This window comes from Rhineura floridana, chromosome 10, assembly GCF_030035675.1.
Source record: "Rhineura floridana isolate rRhiFlo1 chromosome 10, rRhiFlo1.hap2, whole genome shotgun sequence".
In the NCBI taxonomy this organism is placed as follows: domain Eukaryota; kingdom Metazoa; phylum Chordata; class Lepidosauria; order Squamata; family Rhineuridae; genus Rhineura; species Rhineura floridana.
In genome coordinates this window covers 35,574,222-35,598,708 of record NC_084489.1, presented here as the reverse complement: position 1 = coordinate 35,598,708, position 24,487 = coordinate 35,574,222, and the positions used below count along the sequence as shown (strand labels likewise).

The 24,487-nt window shown below is 38.8% G+C and overlaps 1 protein-coding gene across 5 annotated transcripts; it reads right to left on the bottom strand.

Annotated features, from left to right (window-relative positions):
• On the bottom strand, positions 1-22,843 carry DAZL (deleted in azoospermia like). Of its 5 annotated transcripts, none has more exons than XM_061587281.1 (11): positions 22,619-22,841; positions 21,027-21,161; positions 19,484-19,575; positions 18,540-18,591; positions 17,612-17,678; positions 16,596-16,726; positions 11,836-11,913; positions 10,877-10,927; positions 2,831-2,935; positions 1,531-1,629; positions 1-936 (listed from the first exon to the last, which is right to left on the bottom strand). In XM_061587281.1, the coding sequence occupies exons 1-11, from the start codon at positions 22,619-22,621 to the stop codon at positions 883-885; spliced, it is 867 nt and encodes a 288-aa protein (XP_061443265.1). In that variant the 5' UTR covers positions 22,622-22,841; the 3' UTR covers positions 1-882. The 5 variants fall into 5 exon arrangements, with proteins under 5 accessions (XP_061443265.1, XP_061443264.1, XP_061443268.1 ...); XM_061587280.1 differs by lacking the exon at positions 22,619-22,841 and adding an exon at positions 22,191-22,335; XM_061587284.1 differs by lacking the exon at positions 22,619-22,841 and adding an exon at positions 22,110-22,187.
• Between the last annotated feature and the right edge of the window lie 1,644 nt (positions 22,844-24,487).

Genomic DNA, 24,487 nt, shown 5'->3' with positions numbered 1-24,487 from the left:
TCCACCTCAAAGAGTTTATTTTGTGGAATTCTACTGATACAAAACTAAATTCTACATAATTAAACGGTTTTAGAAATTCTTTGATTTAAAGTTGGTGACCAGTTTTAAAAATCACAAGATCACATTGTAGTACTCATTCTTTCCACAATTTTAAGGTATGGTTATTAGCCAAGATGGCCCAGTATAAAAAAAAGTGTAACTCACCAAGTATAATTAATACCGTTAGTTATATTCTTGAGTACACTTTTAATTATCAGTTCTCAAACTGATAAAACTAAGCAGCACACACAGCTAGTGAATGAAGTCCCCACTGATTGAATTTTTAAGGCAACACTGTACTGACTATATACTTAAGGCACTAATTGAGTTGCAACTGGATGTCTGTCTCTTTACCTGATTCAAGTACAGTTTTAAAAATACCTCTGGCAAAAAAACACTTTGATTTTTTACGTGTGAGCTGGGAGTAAGTAAAAGTACTGAAGGTACAAGTTAAAATGTTAGAAAACTGCCAACATGCAGAAACATGCAGAAATATACTTTAAAGCTAAGCAAAACTTTAAATATTTCTTAAAACTGAACTCAAAACTATTAGACCTTTTCTAGTTAGAAATTACAATATTTAAACATCTAGACTAGGTAAAACATATAAACAGTTCTAGAATAGATAACATACAGAATTCAAACAAGTCTAGAAATAGGTAACATACAGAACTCAAAAACCGTCTAGAAATAGATAACATACAAACTTCAAACAAACTCCAACTTGAAATGACATTTGCCAATAAGGCTACATAATTGTCAAGTACATTCTGCTAGCTATATTTTCTCTTTTTTAACACAAAACATGAAGCATTTCTGGTCTTCTAAGTCAGTGTCATTAAATCAAACAGTTTTAAGTACAGCTCTGCTTCTTCTAAAATGATGTGCCCTCTTCTCCTACATAGGTGGGGGGGGGGAGAGAGAAATTAAAGTACAATTTTACTTTTCATAATAATGTCTTGAAGATACTCTCCTGCCTTCAAAAATAATCCACTTTTAAGGCAACTTTGTTAATGCAAAGGATATAGAGAATGCACAAATGAGGTTCATCCTCTTTCGGTTTATGGCCATTGTACAGAGACGGAAAACTGCATTGCTGTAACACACATTTGTCCATGGAGACAGCAAGTTCCTCCTTCATACACTATCTGAAGAGTGGATGCAAAGTAACTTGTGCCCTCTCTATTACGGCTTCCTTGTGATGGATGTTGCTGCTCTCAGTTATGCATCAACTAAACAGTTACATTTAGTAAGAACATCATTTCAATGCCAAATTAAAATGTATCAATAACGCTATGAAGGAGGTGAGTGTAGTCATCACTGTCAAATCTGTAGTCAAAACGCTTAATTTTCTTAATTTCTTTAAGTTCCAAATGGGAGCAGCAGTAAGATTTAAGGCTTCTACAAACTCATAAAATTCTGTCATTCTAGTGATTAAAAACTACTGCCTACTTGATTTGAACTCCTAATAGTTCACAGTCATATTCATACCTTAAGATAGTCCTCTTGAGTTACAATATTGTTCCTCAACCGGTTGTCTGGATTACATAGACATGACACTACTGTCTGTATGCTTCGGTCCACAGATTTCTAAAATAAAGTTTTATTAGTTTATTGTCAATACTGCATGCACCCGATAGGTAAAAGCATAAAATTGGATACACCAAGACATCTGCTGCAAAAGTCACTATCTCCAAAATCAATTCGAAGGCAACATCTTTAGTGGCAAACTTTCTAGTAGTCACTTTGGAAGGCACCTCATCAGTAACTCAAGAGAAAAATGTATTAAAGCAATTCCTTCTCTATATTTAAACAGGGTATGTCCCAACAGCAGTCTTGAAAGTCTTCTTGTTAAGACTTCCTGGAGCTTACCGACAGTCACTTTACCTACTACGTGTTATACTGTAAGTTTATCAAAATCAATTTTTGGTTGATAGCTGCATTCTACTATTAGCAACCAGGAAAGAGAAAGGGAGAGGGGAGAAAACAGAAGAAACTGCTCTCAAGCCCAATATATCCTTTGCATAGGATACGAGTTTGGACAGAATGAAACCAGTTTTTCTGTTAAGTTACATGAATATAATGACTGACCTGGAATGCCATGGCCATGTAGAGATAACAAAATAGTGTACTGCTGACCTTCTGTGAATATATATACACAAACCTAGTACAAGCAGCCTCCCTGTGAAGTCTTCCTACCTCTCCAGAAGACAGATGTGAAGGAAACCTTCCCCATCTCTATAAGACTTCTCCATTTACAAGTTATTAACACATGCAAACACAGAAAAGAACCTCAACATGGCAAATATTAAGAGGCCAACAAACCTCTTGCACCTGGATCAAAAGTTCTAGCAATCAGCCATAATTCATTAAAAAACTATTGTATGTCTCAGCCATAGAACTTTCTACTTGGCAGAATACTATTTTAGCTGTTCACACACTTGGGGCATATAATTTCCATCTTGTGTAATAGGAGGCAAGCAGGATCCTGATTTAGCTAGAGCCTTCCAACACCAGCAATACAAATACAATACACATTACTTTCATTATCTTTGTCATGCTACTTCCCCTAACAATGAACTTGTGCAGAGAATATTTAATAGGGACATTTTATCAAACATGGAGCAAGATGTTGAATGAAGCAAGAAAGCGGCCTAAATTAACTCAAGAAAATATTAATCACTTATCACAAATGCTCCAGGAAGAGATAGAAGCAATACATGTACCACATTCTCACACTCTGTAATTCCTCGTGTTTCTCTCTGGGTTTTTTAAAAGAAATCATGTGTACCTTTTGTGGACTGTTTGCACTGGATTGTGCAGTCTCAGCCATAGAACACTCTGCCTGATCTGTTCCTGCATCCATTTCACATCCATAGTTCACTGTGGTGTAAGCCTATGTAAAATATTAAGTTTAAGAATTAATACAAATCAACGTTGTCCATCCTAGGAGAAGAAGAAAGCAGTTTAAAACAGAGGTATTGTATGCAAGCTAGCAACAGAAAGCAATCCAAAATTACAAGTCAGAAAAATGTATCAAGTTACATTGTGTACTGTAGTATTGAGACCTTTTACTCCCAACATTACTCCCAAATCAAGGAGCACTGTTCATATACAAAAAAACCCGGAATAAAGAAATGCTATTCTACCCTGCTCATCCACGTAATACTAACATTTAACAGAAAATGTTAATATTAGTAGGATGTATGCTCCCAGTATCAACAAGTTTTATAAAAAGCTTAATTTAAAAAACCCAACAATTTTGGCAATGAGGATTGGATAATAGCTGGTGATATGAACCAGGTTATCAATCATCCTCCAGCACAAACAAGTTAACCTTAAATTTACTGGGGACAATTTATTAAGGGATATGTGGAGATTACAACACAGCAGGGAAGACTGCTTTGTTGGGTAAAGTGGGACAGTGCCCTCCCAAGATTCTGAACTTCCCAAACCTCCAAAGCGATAGGCCAGTCTTTCTCTGACACCCACAGTAATATTAATACATTTCCACTAACTGAGAGGCTTCCTAGGTGCTCTTACCCTTTATCTCCTGGATGGGAAACAGTTAAAAAACCAACCATGTTTACAGAGGCTTAGTTAAGGAAGGCTGTGGACAAAACACTAATTCATTCCCCCCCCAAGTAGCTAATGGATTCATTCGTATATCAAAAGACACCGAAAATAAAAAGAAAGGAGGGCATGTGAACGTCCCCCCACCAATCAGGACCATGCATTGTTCCTATAGATGTTGGCTGCTCTTTCAAAATCTGTTCTGCTACATTGTTCCCTTCTCTCCTTCAGAACTCACTGCACACACTTGCAGCCAAGCTCAAAAATGGGTGTGACAGCACCACTGATTTTACTTATTTTGTGTGTATGAGAAGAGGAACAGACAACTCAGGTTTCCTTGGGTGAGGAGGTTAGCCCTTGTTTTTCTTGAAAAAAATTGGATGTGGTGGATGAGAGAATGATGTGGCTGCTGAATTTACACAGTAGCAGCACATATTTCCTCCTTGTGTAAATCAGGGTTTGAGAGAGGTAGGTTGCTTGCTTGCACTGGGAGAAGTGCTCGTCTTCCTTCTATGCGCTTTCTTAAAGTCTGGAGCCTATAAGGGGAGGCTGTGGGGAGAGCAGAGGTATGTGTGCATTCATTGCTTTGTTGGATGACAAGAGAATTCTGGAGGTTTACGTTGAAATGCAATTGGGGAGGCTGCTTGGAAGGTGTGTGTGTCTCAAAACACACACAATCTACAACAACCTCTGCCTTCAAGCACCCACCCCTCACAAAACTTTGGTATATTCTCCCAAACTTCAGCATATTCTGAGACAGATTGCCTCTGAACCTGGAGAAGAAACTATATGGAACCTCCAGGTTCAGAGGCAGTCTATCTCTGTTTATGCTGAAGGAGGCAAACAATAGAAAAACCTTATTGACTGCTTGCAAGTTTCACCTAGTTTTCACTGTGGGAAGCAAAATGCTGGACTAGATTGACCTTTAACTTGATCCAGCAACCCCAGAAATGGTACCCCTCTGACCAGGCCTACCACTGCTCCAGGGCTTGCGCGCACAGCAACTGTTATCATCGTTATTAATATTTATTTATTTATTTATTTATTAAATTTATATACCGCCCGACTAGCAATAGCTCTCTGGGCGGTGAATATAAAACATGTATATAAATGTACATGGGATTAAACCTTCATTGTTCGGAATGTTTTGCATTGGAAATAAGCTGGTTAAACCAGTTGAAGTCCTTGATAACGTTGCCAACCTATAGTGTTTCATTAAGCGTAATCCTAGCCATGTCACATGGTAGTACAGTGTAATGGTTAGGGTTTTGGACTAGGACCTGAGACCAGGGTTCAAATCCCTGCTTAGCCATGAAGCACACTATATGACATTGGGATAACTGCTATAATTTTATCTTGGTGAATGAGGTATGCTGCCTGCAGTCCACTGTCCAGTTACCTGAAAGTAAGTTCATCCAGCTACTTCCATAATTGAGTAAGAAAATGAGCAGATCCAGCACTCGTGGGTGGTCAGGTTGGGCACTAGCTGAGGGACTCTGCAGCTGGGGCTGGACGGGTGCAGCTCCTACTCCATTATCCGTACCAGCATCAGGTTGCAGTGCATGATTACAAATCACAACCAGATGGTGCAGCTTATGCAGCTCCTCTCTCAGGGAACATCACCCTTGCATGCGCATGGAGGAATACACCTGGTTACACCACCTCTTGTGTTGCTGCAGCAGTGTGCTGTGCCCATATGACTACCCTCACCAAAAATGGTGGCTGGGCATCAATACACTCCCACCGCCATCTTGGGTGATGGCAGGTATGTGCACTGACATGATGACACAGGAGGTGGCACAACCTGTGCTTGCAGGGGGGCCAGGGCCTGCTGCAGTCTGGTGCCGGCCCTCGAAACAAGCCACAAAATGGTTGACTTTGTATTACAAGAAATCACTCACTAGCTAATGGTTTTTCTTTTTGTTATTTTGCAGGATTGAAAGAGACTACTGAACAAAAATCTAAGTTTGCGTGCACCACTGATGAGGTATGACTTAGATGTGGTTACTAAAGCAGTCCTATTCATTTTACTGAGAAGTGACCTCCACTATGTTCTCAAGACCTCTGCCTGGATGACTTCATAGGTGCCCCATTAGATTCCACCAGCCTGCAATCCTGCACAGCAAGGCAGGAGAGATTATTCTATTTTATTATATATTATTTAGTTTAGTTATTATATGCTGTATTTTAAGTATTATCTCTTTTGTAAACTGCCCTGCAAATGTTTATTGATATGCAGCCATACAAATATGTTATAGACTAAAGGTTGTAACCAATGCTGTGTGACCAGAGTTCCCCTCAAAGGACTTCATCTTCCTCTCCTCACCTCTGCAGCCCCCTCCCATGAATCCCGGAATATGCTTCAGAGGATTTCCTAAGAAGGTTCCACTCACACAATGACATCACTGGAATACAACCCTAAGTAAATAAAGCTATTCAATTCTGCTCCAGACAAAAAGTATTCAAGAGCAGATTTTTCTTATGTCTAACGTACTGTGCTACGTAAAAAAATGTGCAAATACAACCCAGTCTACATGCTGACCATCATTCCAGTTTTAGCATTAGAAATATTTTCGGTGCAAACATGAACAACTAGAGGTTAAGTGAGTTATCACTGAAAGGCCCCAAACTAGTACAGCAAATGAAAGTGCACCTGACCAACTAAGTAAAATACTAAAGATGTGTCAACAGCAGAGCTTGGAAAAGTTACTTTTTTGAACTACAACTCCCATCAGCCCAATCCAGTGGCCATGCTAGCTGGGGCTGATGGGAGCTGTAGTTCAAAACAGTAACTTTTCCAAGCTCTGGTCAAGAGTAAAGAATGTCAGCAAGGTGTATGTCCAGGATCAGTTAATAAGTATCAAAATGTGCCACAACAAAGAAAAAAAGATGTGCGCTTATATAAAAGAAACACAATAACTGGAATGGAGACATCAAAAAGAAAATTGAAGCAATTAGGATACAATAAAGAAGCAATGAGCACATGACATTATAGATACATACAAAATATACAAAGAAATGTTGTTTATGAAACAAAACCATTTGAAGGAGATAAAAAACTATTATCCAAAAAAAGTAAAGAGGGAATGCACGTCAATATCTTGTATTAGGACAGTGATTCTCAAACGGTTCTCCGCAGCACACTGGTGCGCCGCAAGAGGTGGCTAGGTGTGCCGTGAATATTATGAAAGTATATTATTAAGTTATTTTTGTTCATAGTTTAAAATATATTAATATATTTTTAATTTTGTACACAAAGTGCGCCAGAAAATTTATATATGTTTTACAGTGCGCCGCAAACCCAAAAAGATTGAGAACCACTGTATTAGGAAGACCAAAGAAAGATTTAAATACAGTGATGATATAATTTATGAATTCTCAAGCTCTGTAAATCACAGCCTCTGAAATAAGATGGAGACTTTGGTTCTTATCTGAAATAAATTTCTCCTGGATGATAGACCCCTGACAAATGCTTTCATATCACAGAATTACAAATTGTAATTTCGTTCTGTATATTTTATTTTGCAACACTGAAACTCAAAATCAATTATTGTAAAGTGACGTTGGTTTTATGTTGGGAAATGTTTCATAAGAAACAAAAAACTGAAACATGTCTTGTTGGTCAGTGAGGCTTGCTGTGAGACTCACAGACAGGGTTTTTAGCAGAGAGAGTGAAACCTGAAGCAGAAGGGTTAAGCTGTGAGAACAGAGCGCCAGGTTTGCCAAGGTCAGAAGCTGGCTGGGAAGTAGATAAGGGAACATCTTGTTGAGGCTCAGAGTGGGGGAAATGGCTGTCTGTGAAGAGAACTGTGTCTAATGTCTTTGCCTAGTAAAGACTCTTACAAGAAACTTGCCTGGCCTGGCTTATTCCTGTTCTATGCAACTCTTGGATTCCATCCTTGTATGATCTATACACGCACACACGCAACATGTCTGTCCCTCAAAACTCAGCACTCAAACAAGAAGACTTGCAAGAGAAGCCACAGACAGGCCAACAACCACTTTGAAAGACCTATGGAGTTCAGTGGCTGAGAGTGGAGTAATGCTGCACAAGACAACCACATCAAGTGCTATGCATAACACTGGCCTGTATGGGAGGGTGACAAGAAAGAAGCCGTTACTCAAAAAGCACCATCTGAAAGCACGTCTGGAGTTTGCCAGAAAGCATGAGAGTGCCCAGCTGCCATGTGGGCAAAGGTTTTGTGGTCAGATGAGACTAACATAGAGCTTTTTGGCCAAAACTCAAAGTGCTAAGTGTGGTGCAAACCTAACATGCTCATGCCTCAGGACACATCATTCCTACAGTTAAGTATGGTGGTGGCAGTATCATGCTGTGGGGATGCTTCTCATCAGCAGGGACTGGGCATCTTGTTAAAATGGAAGAACTGATGGAGCAAAATACAGGGAAATACTGCACGAAAACCTGGTTTAGTCCATTAAAAAACTGAAGCTTGGGAGGAAATTCATTTTTCAGCAGGACAATGATCCCAAGCACAAGGCCAAAGCAACATTGGAGTGGCTCAAGAACAAAAAGGTGAATATCCTAGAATGGCCCAGTCAAAGTCCTGATCTCAACCCCATTCAGAATCTGTGGCGATCTTTGAAAATTATGGTCCACAAGTGACATCTGCCAAGAAGAATGGGCCAAAATCCCTCTGACACTATGTGCAAATCTGGTACATACCTACCCCAAAAGACTTAAAGCTGTTATTGCAGTCAAAGGTGGCTCTACCAAATATTAATGTGTGGGGACTGAATACTTTATACAACGAACATGTTTTAGTTTTTTATATTTCTTACAAACACTTCCCAACAAAAAACCAGTGTCACCTTACAATAATTGATTTTTGAGTTTGTGTTTCAAAATAAAATATCATACAGAACGAAATTACAATGTACCATTTGTAATTCAGTAATATGAGAGCACTGGTCAGGTGTCTCATTACTTTTGCAAGTGGCTGTAGATGCACGGCCTAATCCATCAGCGAGGCTACCAATATAAAAAAATCAACTTTCACATGATATTCAACATTTCTCTTTCAGTAGTTTTCAGCTGAGAGATATCAAGCTGCAACAGGATGTCATCCCTAAATGGCTCTGGCTGGAGAAACAATTATGGCATAATTTATTACAGAACTCTCCTCCTGATAGCAGCATCCAAGGTAACAAAGACATCCAAGCCTAGTAAGAGGAAGCAACTGATGCCAACATGGGACATTCTGCAGCACTCCCCAACTAGGAAGGCTGAGAGACCAACTCCACTTTAGACAGTTTCCCATTAACAGGTAGGGGGCAGATTTTCATTGGGATTATAGCACACAGGGAGGGAAAGCTTAACCTTTTCCTCTCCTGCTACAAGCTGATGAAAATCCCCTCACCAGTTGCTAAAAGCTGAGGAGGGTTAGCTCCAACTGGCAGCAATAGCCATTGACAGACCTATCCTCCCTGAATTTATCTAATCCCATTCAAACCTGTTTAAATCAGTGGTAATCACTATATGCTTTGGCAATGAATTACACAAATTAATTCTGCACTGTGTGAAGTACTTTTTGTCCTGATTCTACTACCAATCAGTTTAATTCATTTATCCAAAGCCCTAATATTTTTTCTACCTCTTCCATCAACATTCTCCACACCATGAATAATTGAATAAGCATCAACCATGTCTCACCTTGGTTGTCTTTTCAAGCCCCAAACACTATCCTTTCCTCAAAAGGTAAAGCATCCTAACCCCTCAATTATAATTTCTGAACCTATTCAAACTGTAGAATAGATGCAGAAACCACAGCTGTATAAAGTATTCAAAGTGTAACTAAATCAGATATACAAAGGCATTACAATACCGGCAGTCTTTATTTTCAATGTCGTGCCTAGTAACTTCTAGCATGGAATCTGATTTTTCACCACTGCCGCTTATTATGTTTTCTAAGTTTCATTTTATACCAACCCACCCACTTGGGAAAATACACACAAAGTATTTAGGACTACATGGACAATCGGCATGAGGTCATTACAGCTGTTGCTTCCTTTATGACACAGTCTAACTGTGGCAGTCTGCAGTAAAGCTGAGCTCTCCCAACAGGACAAAACTTTTCCCTTTTAGAAGGCAAAGGCATGAATTTGTGTGTTGAGTTTTCCAGAATTTCAGCAAGATCCTCCAAGCTATGTTTAACTCTGTAGCAGTTCTTCCTTCTGAACAGTGTAGAATCAGGCTAAAGAACCACCGTCACTCATACAAACCTGCCTGCTGAAGTATTTATTATGGAACAGGAAAGAAAACAATACACTTCAGTAAAACCTTGCCTAAAGGATTAAACCTAAAACAGAGGAAGCCAAGGTATTTATCAGAGGCCTTTTGCCAGGTGCTCCCCACCAGATGAGGTTGCTAGCCAGTATTCTCATTTACACAAGATGGTAAAAGCCAAAGTATGACTTATTGGTACTTTGCAAACATGTGCCCTCCCAAAAAAACTCGCAGTTGCTTTGCTCCTCACCAAACTTTTTTACTCCTATGTTGCACTGAGTTAAGCCAAGGTTTGGCTTAATGTGTTGTCTGAACCCATGGGTAAGCTCTCTCCATATTATTCATGAGCTGTAGCCAAGAATCAACCCTTGGCTACAGCTCATGGTTAACAAGCCTGCATTGTTAATCTTGGCTTAGTTTAGTGTAGCAGAATAAAAAGAACCAGGAACAAAGCAACTGCAAGCGCCTCTCTGTGAGCCTGAATGTTCGCACGGTGTTACAGTAAGCCAGTTTGGCTTATTGTGTTGTGCACATCTGACCAATATCAAGGCCCAACTACTACAGGCCCTATGACAGAACCCCTCCTGAGATATGTTTGCTTGGTTCCATTTTTCTTTTATTTTCAGTGCCAAAGTTGTTAGCCGTTATCTTGATGGTAACAGTGGATCATATTTTTACCTTTCATTTCCATGATTTTATTTAATTATTGTTGTTTTAATTGCATTTAAGAATATGTTTAATTTGGTAGTTGAGTTCATAGATTTTATGGATTTATTTTAATTTCTATTTAGCATATAGGATGGGATCTAAAATGAACTTCTAACCTTAATGTGTACAGATGCACAAATTCAGCAGCTGCTCCAAAAAAATAGAAGAGGGAAATTTTCCAGGGTTCACTTCCACTGTAAAAGTTCTTCCATTTTTAATGAGCCACTACTGGGGCAGTACTTCATCATCTGAATTCTTCTTTGACAATTTAGCTGTGAGCAATAAAGATTAAATAAAATGTGACTCTCTTACCGGAGGCACAATGTAATTTCTGGGCTCTCCAGGTGGCCATTGTGGTGGGACCTTAAAAAATAAATAAGATGATGCTTCAACATGCAAACACTTTTAGCAGAGGACAGTTCAACAAGTTAAATACTAAGGTTCAGAATAATGCCATGTATGAAAATAGTTTTTATAAGTCTGAACGTTTTTCCACCAAGTTTATGAGATTCTATTGCACCAAGATTAACAACGAAGACCACTTATACAAGATAGGATGCTATGAGCAGAATGGATAATCAATCACTCTTAAAGGGGCAGGGGGGAGGAAGAGAGAAAAGAGAGAAGCCATCTCAGCGATAGAGTTGCACAATAAAATAGAGCACCAAGGGTTGTATCCAATTAAGTTGCCTTGTTAGTGCAAGGATTTCCACCTCCATAATGGGACTTTCTCTCCCTGAGTTGAGTGACCTCCCCCAAATCTGCTACAAAAGGCTTTGGAAACCTCTAGAACAGATTTGGGGGTGTATAGGAAGAGGAAAAAAAGTTCCATTATGCAGGCAGACATGTTTGAGCTAACGGGATAACTTTGTTGGCTACAATCCCAAGTGCTGAAAAAAATACTATGAAATTGGGTTCAGTTACTTAAAAAACATCCATCCCTGTAGCTAGCATTTTATTTTTTAAAGTATGTATACTACTCTTTAATGTAAGTATTTCCAGGGTTATTACCAATAGGAAAAAAAAGTCCCATATCTAAACATCTCAGTGACCACAAGGGTAAATTCAATCATATATTCATTAAGACATATTATCACCACAACACTTAAGACTACTTTCCTTTTGGTTATTACTTTTATTTTATCTAAATCAATGCGAGCAATCTGCCAGACTTATTTAAACAAAGTAAAATATTCAGCTAAAATTAGACATCAAGGTCAAAATTTGGCTTCCATATTTAAATATTAGACTTGTGATATATTTAACACAACCTGATAATTGTAAGTTGCTTGATATCCAACAGGAACTTGCTGTTGAATTAATAAAGCTGGAGAACCATAAGGATATGCCTAAAAGTAAAAAAGAAAAAGGTATTGTTAGACACATTCTCCAACTAGTTGTATATCCTTACATGGCTAATCTCATAGGCAAAAAGCTAGATGCAGCCAGTAAATGTCTAGCTGCATGGTTTGGTGCATGCACAACAGTAAACCATGGCTGGTTAACTATGGCAGAGCCTCTGGTTCATGCATCCCTCTCACCATCATCCGTGAAGAAAGGAGGCAGTATGCCTCTAAATACCAGTTGCTGGGAACCACTAGAGGAGAGAATGATATTGCCTTTGGCCCATACTAGCAAGGTTCTTCTTGTGTTTCTATTTAAAACTTGCTAGTTACTGCTGCGTCCAAACTCAGCAAATTATGATTTGCTAAAAGTTTTCTCAACAAGCCAGGAAGCTTTCAATCTTTTCCCCTTGCATGTGAACAGGAGGAGAGTGTGAGCCCGAAGCCATGCTGGATTTATGTTTGAACCCAGTATATGTCTGAACATGTCTAATATAAACTTAGGTAAACCAGGCTTAAAGTGGAAAGAACCTGCAAACATCTGTAGGTCTCACAGCAAGACACCACACCAGAATACAGCCTTCTTGAGCAAATTTAGTTAAGAGTAACCAAAATAAATCCTCAAAAATCTCAAAACCACACACTCTTTTCTCATTTCACACACATTTTATACTATTTAAACTCAGAGGAGCTCTGCAAACATTTCTGTCAATCTACTGCTCTCTGGCCAATTAGCTCTGTATATCACTCAGTCAATCTTAATTAAAAAGTGTAGCTATGGCAAAAAAAACACCCAACTTCATCTGCTTGCTTGTCAGTCGTCTGAGGAAAGCACTTACTCCACCTGTTGTTATGAGCCCCATCTAAAACAGGCACTATAGCAAATTAGGGAGGTCCCAGGGAGGATTCTAGGCTGCTTCAAGAATAATCCCATTTGGTAGACTTAGCCTACATCAGAATCATACATAGATGCTGAGCTGCTCTTAGTTGTGAGAGTAAAACACTGAACAGTGGGACTCTCAAATCTTGTCTTTCTGTAATATGAGACTTTTTATTTTATTTCCATTTTTGTTTGGGAACGGATGGAGAAACAGTTGATAAGAAAAAATGTCAGCCTATCTGTGCATGCTTTGCTGCAACAGCTTGTTTTGCTTGGAAGACTAGGGTGGGGAGTGAGTTAGTGTTTTTCAATGAGTATTTAACAGACCACTGCACTCTGCAGGTGAGGACCTCCTGTCCGTTCTGCACAACATAGGAAATGGACCTTTAGCCCAGTGGCACCTACCCTTTGGAACTCCCTCCTCTTAAATATTAGACAGGTGCCATCTGTGTTATCTTTTTGGTGCCTACTGAAGACCTTCCTCTTTCAACAAGCCTTTTAAGTAGAGACTTTATCCCAGTCTGCGTTTGTGCTGGAATTGCTTTTTAATGTTTTGAAAACTTTTTTTAAAAATAGATGTTTTTAAAGCTTTTAAAACTATTTTTTTAAAAAAGTTATGTTTTAAATGGTTGTGTTAATAGATTTTAAAGTCTGTTTTTATGATGTGTTAAAGTGTTTTTTGTGTTTTTGTTTGTTGCCCTGGGGCTCCTGCTGGGAGAAAGGGTGGGATATAAATCTAATCTAATCAATCAATCCATTAATTAATTAAACACAGAGAGAGCAAATTTTATCCATTTTTTATTTCTTAAGCTAATTTTATTTACTTTTGTGAATGGGCTGGGGAATACTATAGGGACAATTGGGATAAATGGTGAACTGTAGCCCTTGATGGACTGTTGGGAAGGAGCTAGCTGGTCAAGGTGAGTTATCATCCAAATTCCCTCCATGCTCATCCTCCATGTGCTTGGCAGTTGTCCTCTTCTGCAAGTGTGTTTACTCCCAAAGGTTTTGTAAAGTTGGGAGCAGGAAGCTCCTAATGCCCCACCCACCTTTCAGGCAGCAATCTTATCCACATAGAAAGGTGATAGGAGGTGGTGACGGACCATTGTTCCAATCCAGCTTTTGTTCCCTTACTGAAGTTGCAATCTGAATCCCGCATATATGTAAGTAAGCCCCACTGAATTCAATAGGACTTAGAATGAAGTAGACATGGGTTTCACTGTAAGGTGGTGACTTGCTGAACTAAAGACTCTTCTGTAAGCTTATTTGCCTACAAAAGCTTCTGTGAAGTTAGTCGGAGGAGGTTGCAGTAAATACCAGGACTCTTCTTCCTGCATGTTTGTTAGCTTACATGGGCTTTTATAAAGTTGGAAGGGGTAGTATATTATGGTCAGAAATCTCTGCTCCCCATGTCTTATCACCTTCCTCTTTGTCAAGTTTGTTTGCCCTGAGATTTTTTGGAGGGTGGGGTTAGCTGCCTTCCTCCCCTGTAAGTTTGTTTATCCAGCAGAGCTGTTGGAAAGTTGGGAGGTGGTGAATCACTGTTACAGTCCAGTTTTTGTTCCCCTTGCTAGGGTTGCAATACTAATCCCATTTCCTCAGGAGTAACTCCCTATAGAAATGAAAATGAAATAGACTGACTTCAAATTGATTCCGACTTACGGCGACCCTATGAATAGGGTTTTCATGGTAGGCGGTATTCAGTGGGGGTTTACCACTGTCTTCCTCTGAGGCCAAGAGGCAGTGACTAGCCCAAGGTCACCCAGTGAGCTTCATGGCTGTACTTTTGGGTATATATGGTTAGGATTACACAATGAGCTTGTAACTTGTTTTTTTTTATGGTTCCAAGCATGGGTTAAGCAGGTCAGAAATAGATTGTTTTTTTATTTTGATTATTCCTTATTTATCAGTATTGTATTTATATCCACCCTTCTTCCAAGGAGCTTACAGTAGCATTCATAGGTCTTCTTTTCTCCATGTTATCCTCACAACAACCCTATGCGGTAGGTTAGGCTGACAGACAGTGACTGGCCCTAGGTCACATAGTGACTTTCATAGCTGAGTGGTGATTTTAATTCTGGTTCCCCAGGGCCTAGTCCATTAAACCTCCCTGCATTTTATTCAACATTCTATAAAAATGTAGGAATGCTAGCAGAGGAGTATTATTTCCCCATAGATCTGGAAATGTACAGGGTCCCTTTGTGGGACACCTTTCCGACTGAACAATCCAGGCTTCAATCCTGTACATACCGACCAGGGAGCAATCGCCATGGAATTCAGCGGGGGCTTACCTCCAAGTAATGTATGGTTATTGTGACATGAATTCACACTAGAAATTGAGACAGCAGGGACCCCTTCTCACCCAAGATAAGACACTTAGGTGCTAAGTATTAATAAAACTGCCATGTTTTAAGTATCCAGTGTTACTTTGCAAAGGAGGAGGATAGAGAGAGAAACAGAACAGGTGGAGGCCACACAACTTTCTTCACAGCAGAAAATTAACTATGACAGCAGGGCCCCCTTCTGAATCAAAGTAAGACATTTTTCAGCTACGTTTGATGCTATTTGTAAAACAGTGATGCTTAAGTGTCTACAATATATCTGCAAGGGAGAATGGGAAGAAAATCAGAATAACTTGGCCACACCCCCATGACCTCTCAGCTGCTCCACCAGGTGTAGTAGGCAACAGGCACCACTGAGCCTGCTGACCTTGACTGGGTAAGAGAGCTCAAGAGACAAGGTTTGACTTTGTTTGGTCAGAGTTCTACACCCTTCTTGTTGCAGCAGAACCCTGGAGAACTTATTACCAGCTTTGGCTTATGAGAAGGCTGAGACTTTCAGATTTAAAAATTTGTAATGCAAATGTTCAGTTGGTGCAATACAGTTTAAATAGGACTTTCATGGAAGACTATCCCAAAGATGTACACGGCAGAGAATAGTGCTACTCTGTATCCAAAAAGAGAATCTCTAGAACACCCTATTAGTTCCCCAGCATCATTCCTTTTATGACGTGGTACTTGAAAGGTGCCTAATGTACACAATAGGCACCGTACAAACAGAATTGCATATACAACATCTGCAGGCTTACAGTCAGTACAAAGAGATACTAGAAACATGATATGAAAAAGAGAAGGGGGCTTGGACAGGACAGGTGTGCTTGCTGAATGTAGATAAAAACAGACCGAGAAAATTTATACCTCTGTATCCAGTTGTAATCCTTAATATTCTAATAGCTTTAGATCAGCATTCCTAGAATACTCCTTCTTTGTTTTATAACTCTTTACTATTCCAAACCTTGTCAACTCAAGAGAACAGAGACGTTAGTTATTCTTAGGGGCTGCTATACAGTTGTGATACTTGCTCATCTTGAGACTCAAAGCATGAGCAACTTTGAGATGGTGTAAGATATATTCAGGCTGCCTTTCAGTGACTGATACTCAGAGGATGAATAAATGGGTAGCAGTCTATTTTATTTTTGCCAGTTCTCATATAATTCTCAGCAATATTTGAATATGGCTAACTGTAATCCATTCCAAGCATTTGTGATAGACCAGTAAGCAAGGAATAATGGTTATGACACACATACAAGATTCTTGTATGACAGAACTACTTAGAGCAACATTAGTCCACTAATGCAGAAGACAGTAGTTAAAGCATCACAGGTTACAAAAGACCAAATTAAGTCAGATACTTGACTATAATCTCCAAATCGAATCATGTGATTTTATTTAGTCATCTGAAACATAAAAGATTAGGTATAGACTGCTGTTCAGTAGTATTAACGACACCCCACTTCAGAAAACATTACCTGAACATATTGCGTGACAGGGCTCATTACAGCTGGAGGCTGCATATATGTCTCTTGGTTACTCCAAACGCTGTGGAACTGAGGCGTAGGTGAATTAATCAGCACCGGTCTGGGTGGCACATGATAAGTACCTTGGGAGACGAGGGAATTATTGAGAGTTTTCATATATTTTAAAATACAAATTTAGGTACTTTTACCTCAAAGGAATTGTAGAGCTAGTACTGGAATTTATTTATTTATTTATTTATTTCATTTCTAGACCGCCCATAGCTAGTAGCTCTCTGGGCAGTGTACAAAACAGAATATTTTTTCTAGTTCCATATAAATCACAGCTAGTACTGACAGACATGCACCTGAACTACACCATTCACAAGAGTTACTCTGCGGTCTGATACATGTTCGTCAAATAGCAAGTCTCACTGTCTTCAATGAGGCTTACTTCCTTTTAAGTATGTTTAGGATTATGTACTTAAGTAACAATCATAACCCCTTCCTTTGTGAATGGTGGGGAGAGGGCTAGGATGGCATATAGTTACCTCTCCACTGGCCTTATTAGTGGAGAGGAGCACTACCATCTGGGGAGAGAGTATCACTTATGGTTCTCCTGCCATCAGAAAGCTCTGAAGTGGTGTGTTTTAGGACAAGTTGCCATTGGAGATCTTCTGAATTCAAAGCTCTATGGATCCTTGCACCCTTCACGTATGCCAACCTGGACCTAATTTACCAATAAAGCCAGGAAACACCCACATACCTTCTCCCATGGCCAGCACAAGCCAGCAGGGCTTGGGATGCAATGGCAGAGCTGCAGCTCTGCCTTGCTGTCCCCTGGGAAGAATTAAGATTGGTCTGTAAGAGTATTCAGTTTTATAAGCAAGCTAGCAATACACTATGGTGCAAAATAGCAATAGTTACTTATATTTAAATGCCATGGTAACTTATTTTAGAGTAACAACATTAAAGTTTGCTATTGCTTAAAGTTTCCCTTCATACAGTTGAGCAAGTTTATCAGTACTCACATAAGTTTGGGTGTTTTCTTATTGCAGGTCCTAGTTTGAGTTTCTTCCCATGAAAGTTTATTTGTGACTGGAAAAAGAGTCATATGTGCAAGTTTGAGCCATATATTTTCTGAACTGGTAAACATATTACCAATACTTTAAATCAAATTTAAATTATTTTAAACAGTGCAAGCTACATGCATACACATACATACGGCCACAAACATCTGCAATTGCTTTTGAAGCTGCATGCACGTTTCATTGTATGACATTCTAGTTAGTATTTTTCCTGTTATAACCTCAAAACTTTATAAGAGTATTAAAATAAGCAAAAGGGAGGAACTGCACCATAAAATGATTTAAAGAGACAAAGCCTCACACTGGTACTTAAGACATCATGATTTATTGATACACTGAACACAGATTTCCCAAAATGAGTTTATTTTTTAAAAACAAATCTTTGAGGCAAAGAATTTTGGTGTGCCTTGATGTGGCAAATCAGCTATAGAAGCTTACACATTTCTTCAAGAACAATTCTAATGTTTAAATCAAGGCAAGACCTTCAGGGATGAAGTATGTATATCAATAAATCGTTATTTTTCTATAAAAGTTTAAAACCTCTAAGCATTGTTTGATACTACAGCCATTTTTACATAGGCTGAAAAGCTATGAGTAAACAATTTATAATCAGATGTATAACAAATGGAACACAGCACAGGAAGAAAAGTGTTTTCTGACATATGAACATCTAGAAATAGAAGTCCTCTTTAGTATAGAGGAGACTAGGGAAAAAAGTCAATTTGCATTGTCAGACTCCAAAATCACCCACTCTAATCCAATGTATTATCAAAACGGTCAACCCCTTTCCTTACAATTCCCATATCAAACAAGAATGGAACCCTTGGATATTGAATTACCATACTAAGAGAACCCAAAACTAACAACTTACTTCTACTATTTTCTGTACATCAACGTTGTCCAAAAATGACACAAATCCGTATCTACAAAGGTAAATCAAAATTAGATACACTAGTGTAACCTTTCGGAATTACCAAACCTAAACTGAACTTCATATACTAGAAGAAAAATGTATCTAGGCAAGTAGAATTCCAAGCCAAACAGGATTACAGAGATGAAGAAACCAAACAGGAGATCAGTTCATGAAAGCTTTTTTTTGGGGGGGGGGGGAGAAAACATATTGCTCAACTCTTAAACTAGATAGCCACTTCTTGTAATGAGTATTAAAGAGACCAGTCAGAAGCAAAGCCAAAGACAGGTGGGCCCGCTGCTGGCCACCAAACTTCTATATCAATTCATTTATTTTGAAGATTCATCTCCCACCTTTTGGCTACAAGATCTCACAAGGTAGCTTACAATATTGATGCACATATATATTGCTTACTTTATTGCATTACAGTCCACCCTTAACCAAATGGTCCAGGGAGAGACACATACATAAAATATAACAGAATACACACAACAGCATCAAACATAATAGTTAAAACCATCATTAAAAAACAAAGAATTGAACAGCATTCTATAAAGGAGTTGGCTACTTTCAACCCACACTTATCCTTCTCAAAAGGCCTGGGCAAATATATTTATACTATATAAAGTCACACAATATAAAATCATAGTAGCATCACGGTAAAATACAAAAGAACTGAAAATCAGAGCAACACTGAACCATTTACAGCAGCAAGGAGCAAGTTCATGGCTGTGACTTACAGGTTCGCGGCTCACACTATGTTACATCAATATCCCTAACAAGCAATTGATTCTTGTCATGTACATCTTCCTATATCCACATTTACTATATCTTCTAATATGTTATTATACGACTAACACCTTATTAATGGTCATTTCTACTTAGGCAACCTAAGCACTACTTACCCTTTGGACACACCCGTTCTATCCGTAATTATTTTAACTTCTTTAACAGTGCCATATCTTGCAAAGAAGGTTTTAATTTCTGTCTCATCCATCTATGGATAAATTATACCATACAAGCAAACGCATAGTGAAAATTATTCAAATATCATCTCACAAGTAAGGCTTCGAACCTATTTAGAAGTGTTTGCAGCAAAATAGTGAACTCTCAGAAGAGTATATTTCCCCAGCATTAATACATTCTTGTTGCTCTAAAAAATGAAAGAAGCTGAATAGAGCAAATATTCAAGCTGCCTCTGTTCTGTGGAATAGCATTCCTGTCGAGATACAGCCTGCACCCACTACCTCTATTTTCCGGAAATAACTGAAGACATTTTTGTTCCGACAGGCTTTCCAAGCTGGATGAATGGGTCTCTGCTACGGTGTCAATTTTGTTTTAACTATTTCTGCTATTTTTGTTTTTAAACTGTTTTTCCTATTTTTGTTGTATATCGCCTTGAGACCATTGTAGGAGATTGACATATGAAACATTATGTTTATGTGGTAACAGTTCAGATAAACAATATGCTGACTGAGGGTATCTTAAAACTGAAACAAGGAGATCTATATAGCTAGATTTAGTAAATAAGAGAACCAGAAAAGAAGGTAATGGGGAAATGCTTAAATGGTTAAGTAATTGGAATTATCTTTAGCAAGTTAAGGCTATGAATTGGGGGGAGGTGGATGGAGTACCACTCTGAAAAATTCCGAAGAGGTATCCAATTGCTTATTACAGATAGATTTTCCCAGTGCATCTTGAACACACGACCTTTCTCATGGATAAAAAAGGGTTAAACAAAATCATTTTTAAAGGCTGAGCAGTTTTTTGAACACCTAGTCAGAAATGTTTTTACTGAAATTACTCACTCCCCAAACTCCCTCAAAGATTTTGTGATCACAATGTGCCAAATATATTTGTCTAACACAATGGACAACTACTGAAGTTTTTTTCTTGTGGTGAGATGAAAATTCTGAGGTCTTAGAAAGCAAAAAAAATGGTACCTGAATGACAACACTTCTCTTCCCTCTTTGTAAGACAACCAAATGGGAAAGCTTAATTTTGATTCAATATTTGGGCAGAGCTTTTAAACTCTTTTTTAAAACCTCTGTTTTTAAACTTTTTTTAAAACTGTTTTTAAACCTTTTTTTTAAAATGTCTTCAAAGCTTTTTAAAAAATGTTTTAAAGTTGTTTTGTTGTAATGTATTTTAAAGTCTGTTTTTATGATGTTTTAAAGTGTTTTTAGTTCTTTTGTTTGCTGCCCTGGGCTCCTGGTGGGAGAAAGGGCGGGATATAAATCAAATAATAAAGTAATTAAATAAAGAGTTGTTTTTCAAAGCAATCCTATGCATATATAAGAAGTCAGTCCCACTAAGTTCAAACAGACTTATTCCAAGTAAGCATTTATAGGATTGCAACCTTTATTGTGCATAAACTCATCTGCCCCAAGCCCTCAGGATAGACCAGGACACAAATCTTAATAAATTCAATATAAAAAGAGTACATACCCTTATATCTATTCCACCCACAAAAATGGTATTTGGCATGATTTTTCCTTCAGGCAGAACATATCCTTGGCTCGTTGCAGGCAACTGAGCACTTTCCTCCCGAGTAATGTTTTGAGAGTCTTGATTTGCAGCAGACTACAAACAAATTATATGTACTGTTTTGTAATTGTTCCTCTTCCAACTTAAGGCATTTTCACACTTGTGTTGAAAACACATTTGAGCTTCTCTTCTATGTGGATAAGTTTAACATGCAGAACAAATGGATTACAGAATACAAAGGGAAATAGTGTTCATTTTCCAGCTAATATCAGGTTTTTTACCCCCCTTGAAGGTCAAGTTTGTCTGTAACACGAATGTAAAGAACTGCACTAATTATCTTTACTGCTTTATGAAGTTGCATATCGCATGAGAAACTTAGAACCAGACACCAATACATAACTTTAAGTAATGGAATGTAAAGATAAAAATTATGGTCATGTTGTAGATTCACCTAGTATCGAGGCTCAAAGCCGCACATGCCAATCCAGGTATAAAATAAGTGATTTGAAAACTCTTTAAACGTTGGTGTCCCGATTTAAGAACTCTTACATTTCAGTGATTCTGTCGTTCTCACAGGGTTTTTACAACATCAAATATGTCTGTCTCCTTACCTAGTAGTCCAATTTAATTCAGTATACATTAGAGAAACCCATATAATCACGGGAAGAGTCGTCCCTTCCTCTCCCCCCTTCCATGTGTTACCAAACTATGCTAAAGTGAACATACTTCACTAACCTCTAACCATCGTATTACAAGTGAACACAAATGAAGAGTTGGCAATGCCGTTCTCTTAGTTCCAAAGTTACAGGAACATATAGGCATGCGGCCGCCCGCGCCACATAGTCCTGCAAATTTGGAGCTGTTTGCTTGATTTACAGTCAAACGAATTCAGTGTTAGTTGATCCGTTAAGAACCTTCGCTTCCATACAGTCAACTAATGCGGAGTAGAATATCGTGTTCGACCATAAACATTCCATTACAAGGAATGCCTCTCCCCTCCCCTTATATTGATCGTGCGAGATGAACACCTTCCGTTAAAATTACCGCACGACAAATTGTGTCGAGTGAGCCTCTCCTCCGCGCCTCTGGAGTGTTTTTTACAAGCCAGTCGCTTGGCCTCCTCACCCCACACGCGCTGTACATAAGTCTTTCGACGCGCCCAGAAACCTTCATGCACGCCTTCTACCCCAAATCACAGGCGTGGAAACAACTTCCCGCCTTTTTTCCTTTTCACTTCACGTCGTCCGAACACAATCCGTGCCACTACCCCCCCCCCAAAAAAAACCACCCTCACTGGGCCCTTCTTCTAGCCGATATTTCTACTCCAGTCAAATGGGCCTCTCCCTCAAGCACAGATTTATGCGCGTTAAACTTAAGCCAAACTTCAGGTCGCCTCACAGACCATGACTCGATTCTTTCCCTCATTTGCTTTTCCTAAGGGAAACCTAGCATTACCCTCTATTTGTTTCTACGCACCTTATATACATATACGCATCCTACAAAAGCAATTTCATCACTAAAATAAAACGCGGCTACCCTAAGGGAAAACTTACCATCTTGCCACACGTCAGAGTCAACCTTTCACTCCTAAAAATAATTAAGAAGGGTGTTTTTTCCCTTTAAAACACACACACACACACAAAGCCACAAATTTTCCCCCCTCCCCTTAAAACATGTCTTGCGCCCAAGGCCCTCAGCGGCTGCTTTAGTAGAAGGTTGAACAGACCCCACCCAGAGGACGCTATCGACTGAGGTTTTGCCACACCCAGATCTCCTTGCGTGAAAGAGAAGAAGCCGGGACTTCTTTCTTTTAAATAGAGGTGGGAGGTATTCTTTGTTTTACTGACTTTGTTTTTAACTTTACTGGCTTTCTTTGGTTAGTCTTCAAAGTAGTATCATTTATTGGTATAAGTGGGTTATTCCAAAATAAATTATTTGAGACATGCCACAGTTATTTTGCTTCCTACCTTTCCACGCTGAGGTAAATTTTTGCGAATATTTCATTTGTTGAGGGTGGGCTTTTCGCCATTTTTCATCAGGTACGCTATCTTACAGATACCAACTGCCGTTCCTTACTTACCTTCACAGAACAACTTAACAGTAGTCTATGGGCACGAGACAATTTTAATTTACCTTTCATAATTTTAATCCTCGTGAGATCATAGAAGCAGTAGGGGTGATACACAGATACTATTCTGGATTTTAAAAACATCCTTGTGTATTTCACAGCTTCTGTGTAAAAGTCCAGTAGACTAAACGAATTAACAATAGGGTTGCCATATCCCAGTCCCCCAAATCCTGGTGACCTAGTTTGCATATTAAGCAGATCACATAGTAGGCTGGGAAAGGGTTAAGCACCACCCTCCCTTCAGTTGACTTCTTATCCCAAAATCATTCCTTTCAAAGCTGTTTTAATAGGCATGAAACAGGTGAGTTGGGTTTTCTTCGATACTTTTGCATGTAACAAAAACGGTTATTTGAACCCTCAAGCATTAAATAAAAAGCAGAGCAATTATATATTATATATTCTGCAAGAGATTTGCTGCAGTCCTTTCCTCTGTGTAAAATACAGCGGTCCCTGTAGTATTTCTTCTGCTATTAGTCTAATAAAATCAACATCACCTCATTTGCAAGGCTGCAGTCTCTTACGTAATCTGGCCTGATTTATATGTGGCAGCATCTTTCTGTATTCCTCGTTATGTGGCTTGGTGCTTTTTTTTGGTCAATCTTAATAGTTTCAGGTGGCATTATTATCTGTGATTCTGAAAAAAAAAAGTGGAATCCTATGCATGTCTACTGGAAAGTAAGTCCCACTGAGCACCATAGCGTATTTTAAGGTAAATGGTAGAGACTATAGCTTTAGGATGCAGTCTTATGCATACTCTCAAGTTAGTAAATCTCATAGAGTTCAGTGGAACTTTTCTGCAGACATGCACAGGTTTGTGCAGTTAGTTACTAATTAAAGAGCAATTCATTCTATTTGTGGGTTCTGTGGGAAGTTTGTGGTACAATATTGTGGTATGTTTTTTTTTAAAATATGTTCCCCCTTCATAGTTCAGAAGCCATATGTTGCCTCACAAATGTTTCTGAGGGAGGAGGGGGCATTCAAAATAGCTGGCTATCCATCAAGAAAATTGGCAATACTGTATCTCCCATATTTATGATTGTATAACAGCCATTCAAAACTTGCATTAATCAAAAGTTTATGCTCTATAGTTTTGCACTAGGTTTGGATTGATGAGAACAGTTGTTAAGATGCTAAGTGCAAAACAATGCAGTGAAAACCCATGTTTTTTGCAGTGTTTCTTTATAAATATCATCTCAACTGTGTCAATCAGTGGAAAAGAAAAATAATGCTGTGAGTTAGGTTGCTTCGAGAATCTCTGCAGGGAAAGGGGTTGTTTGAGGGAGGTACTTTAGAA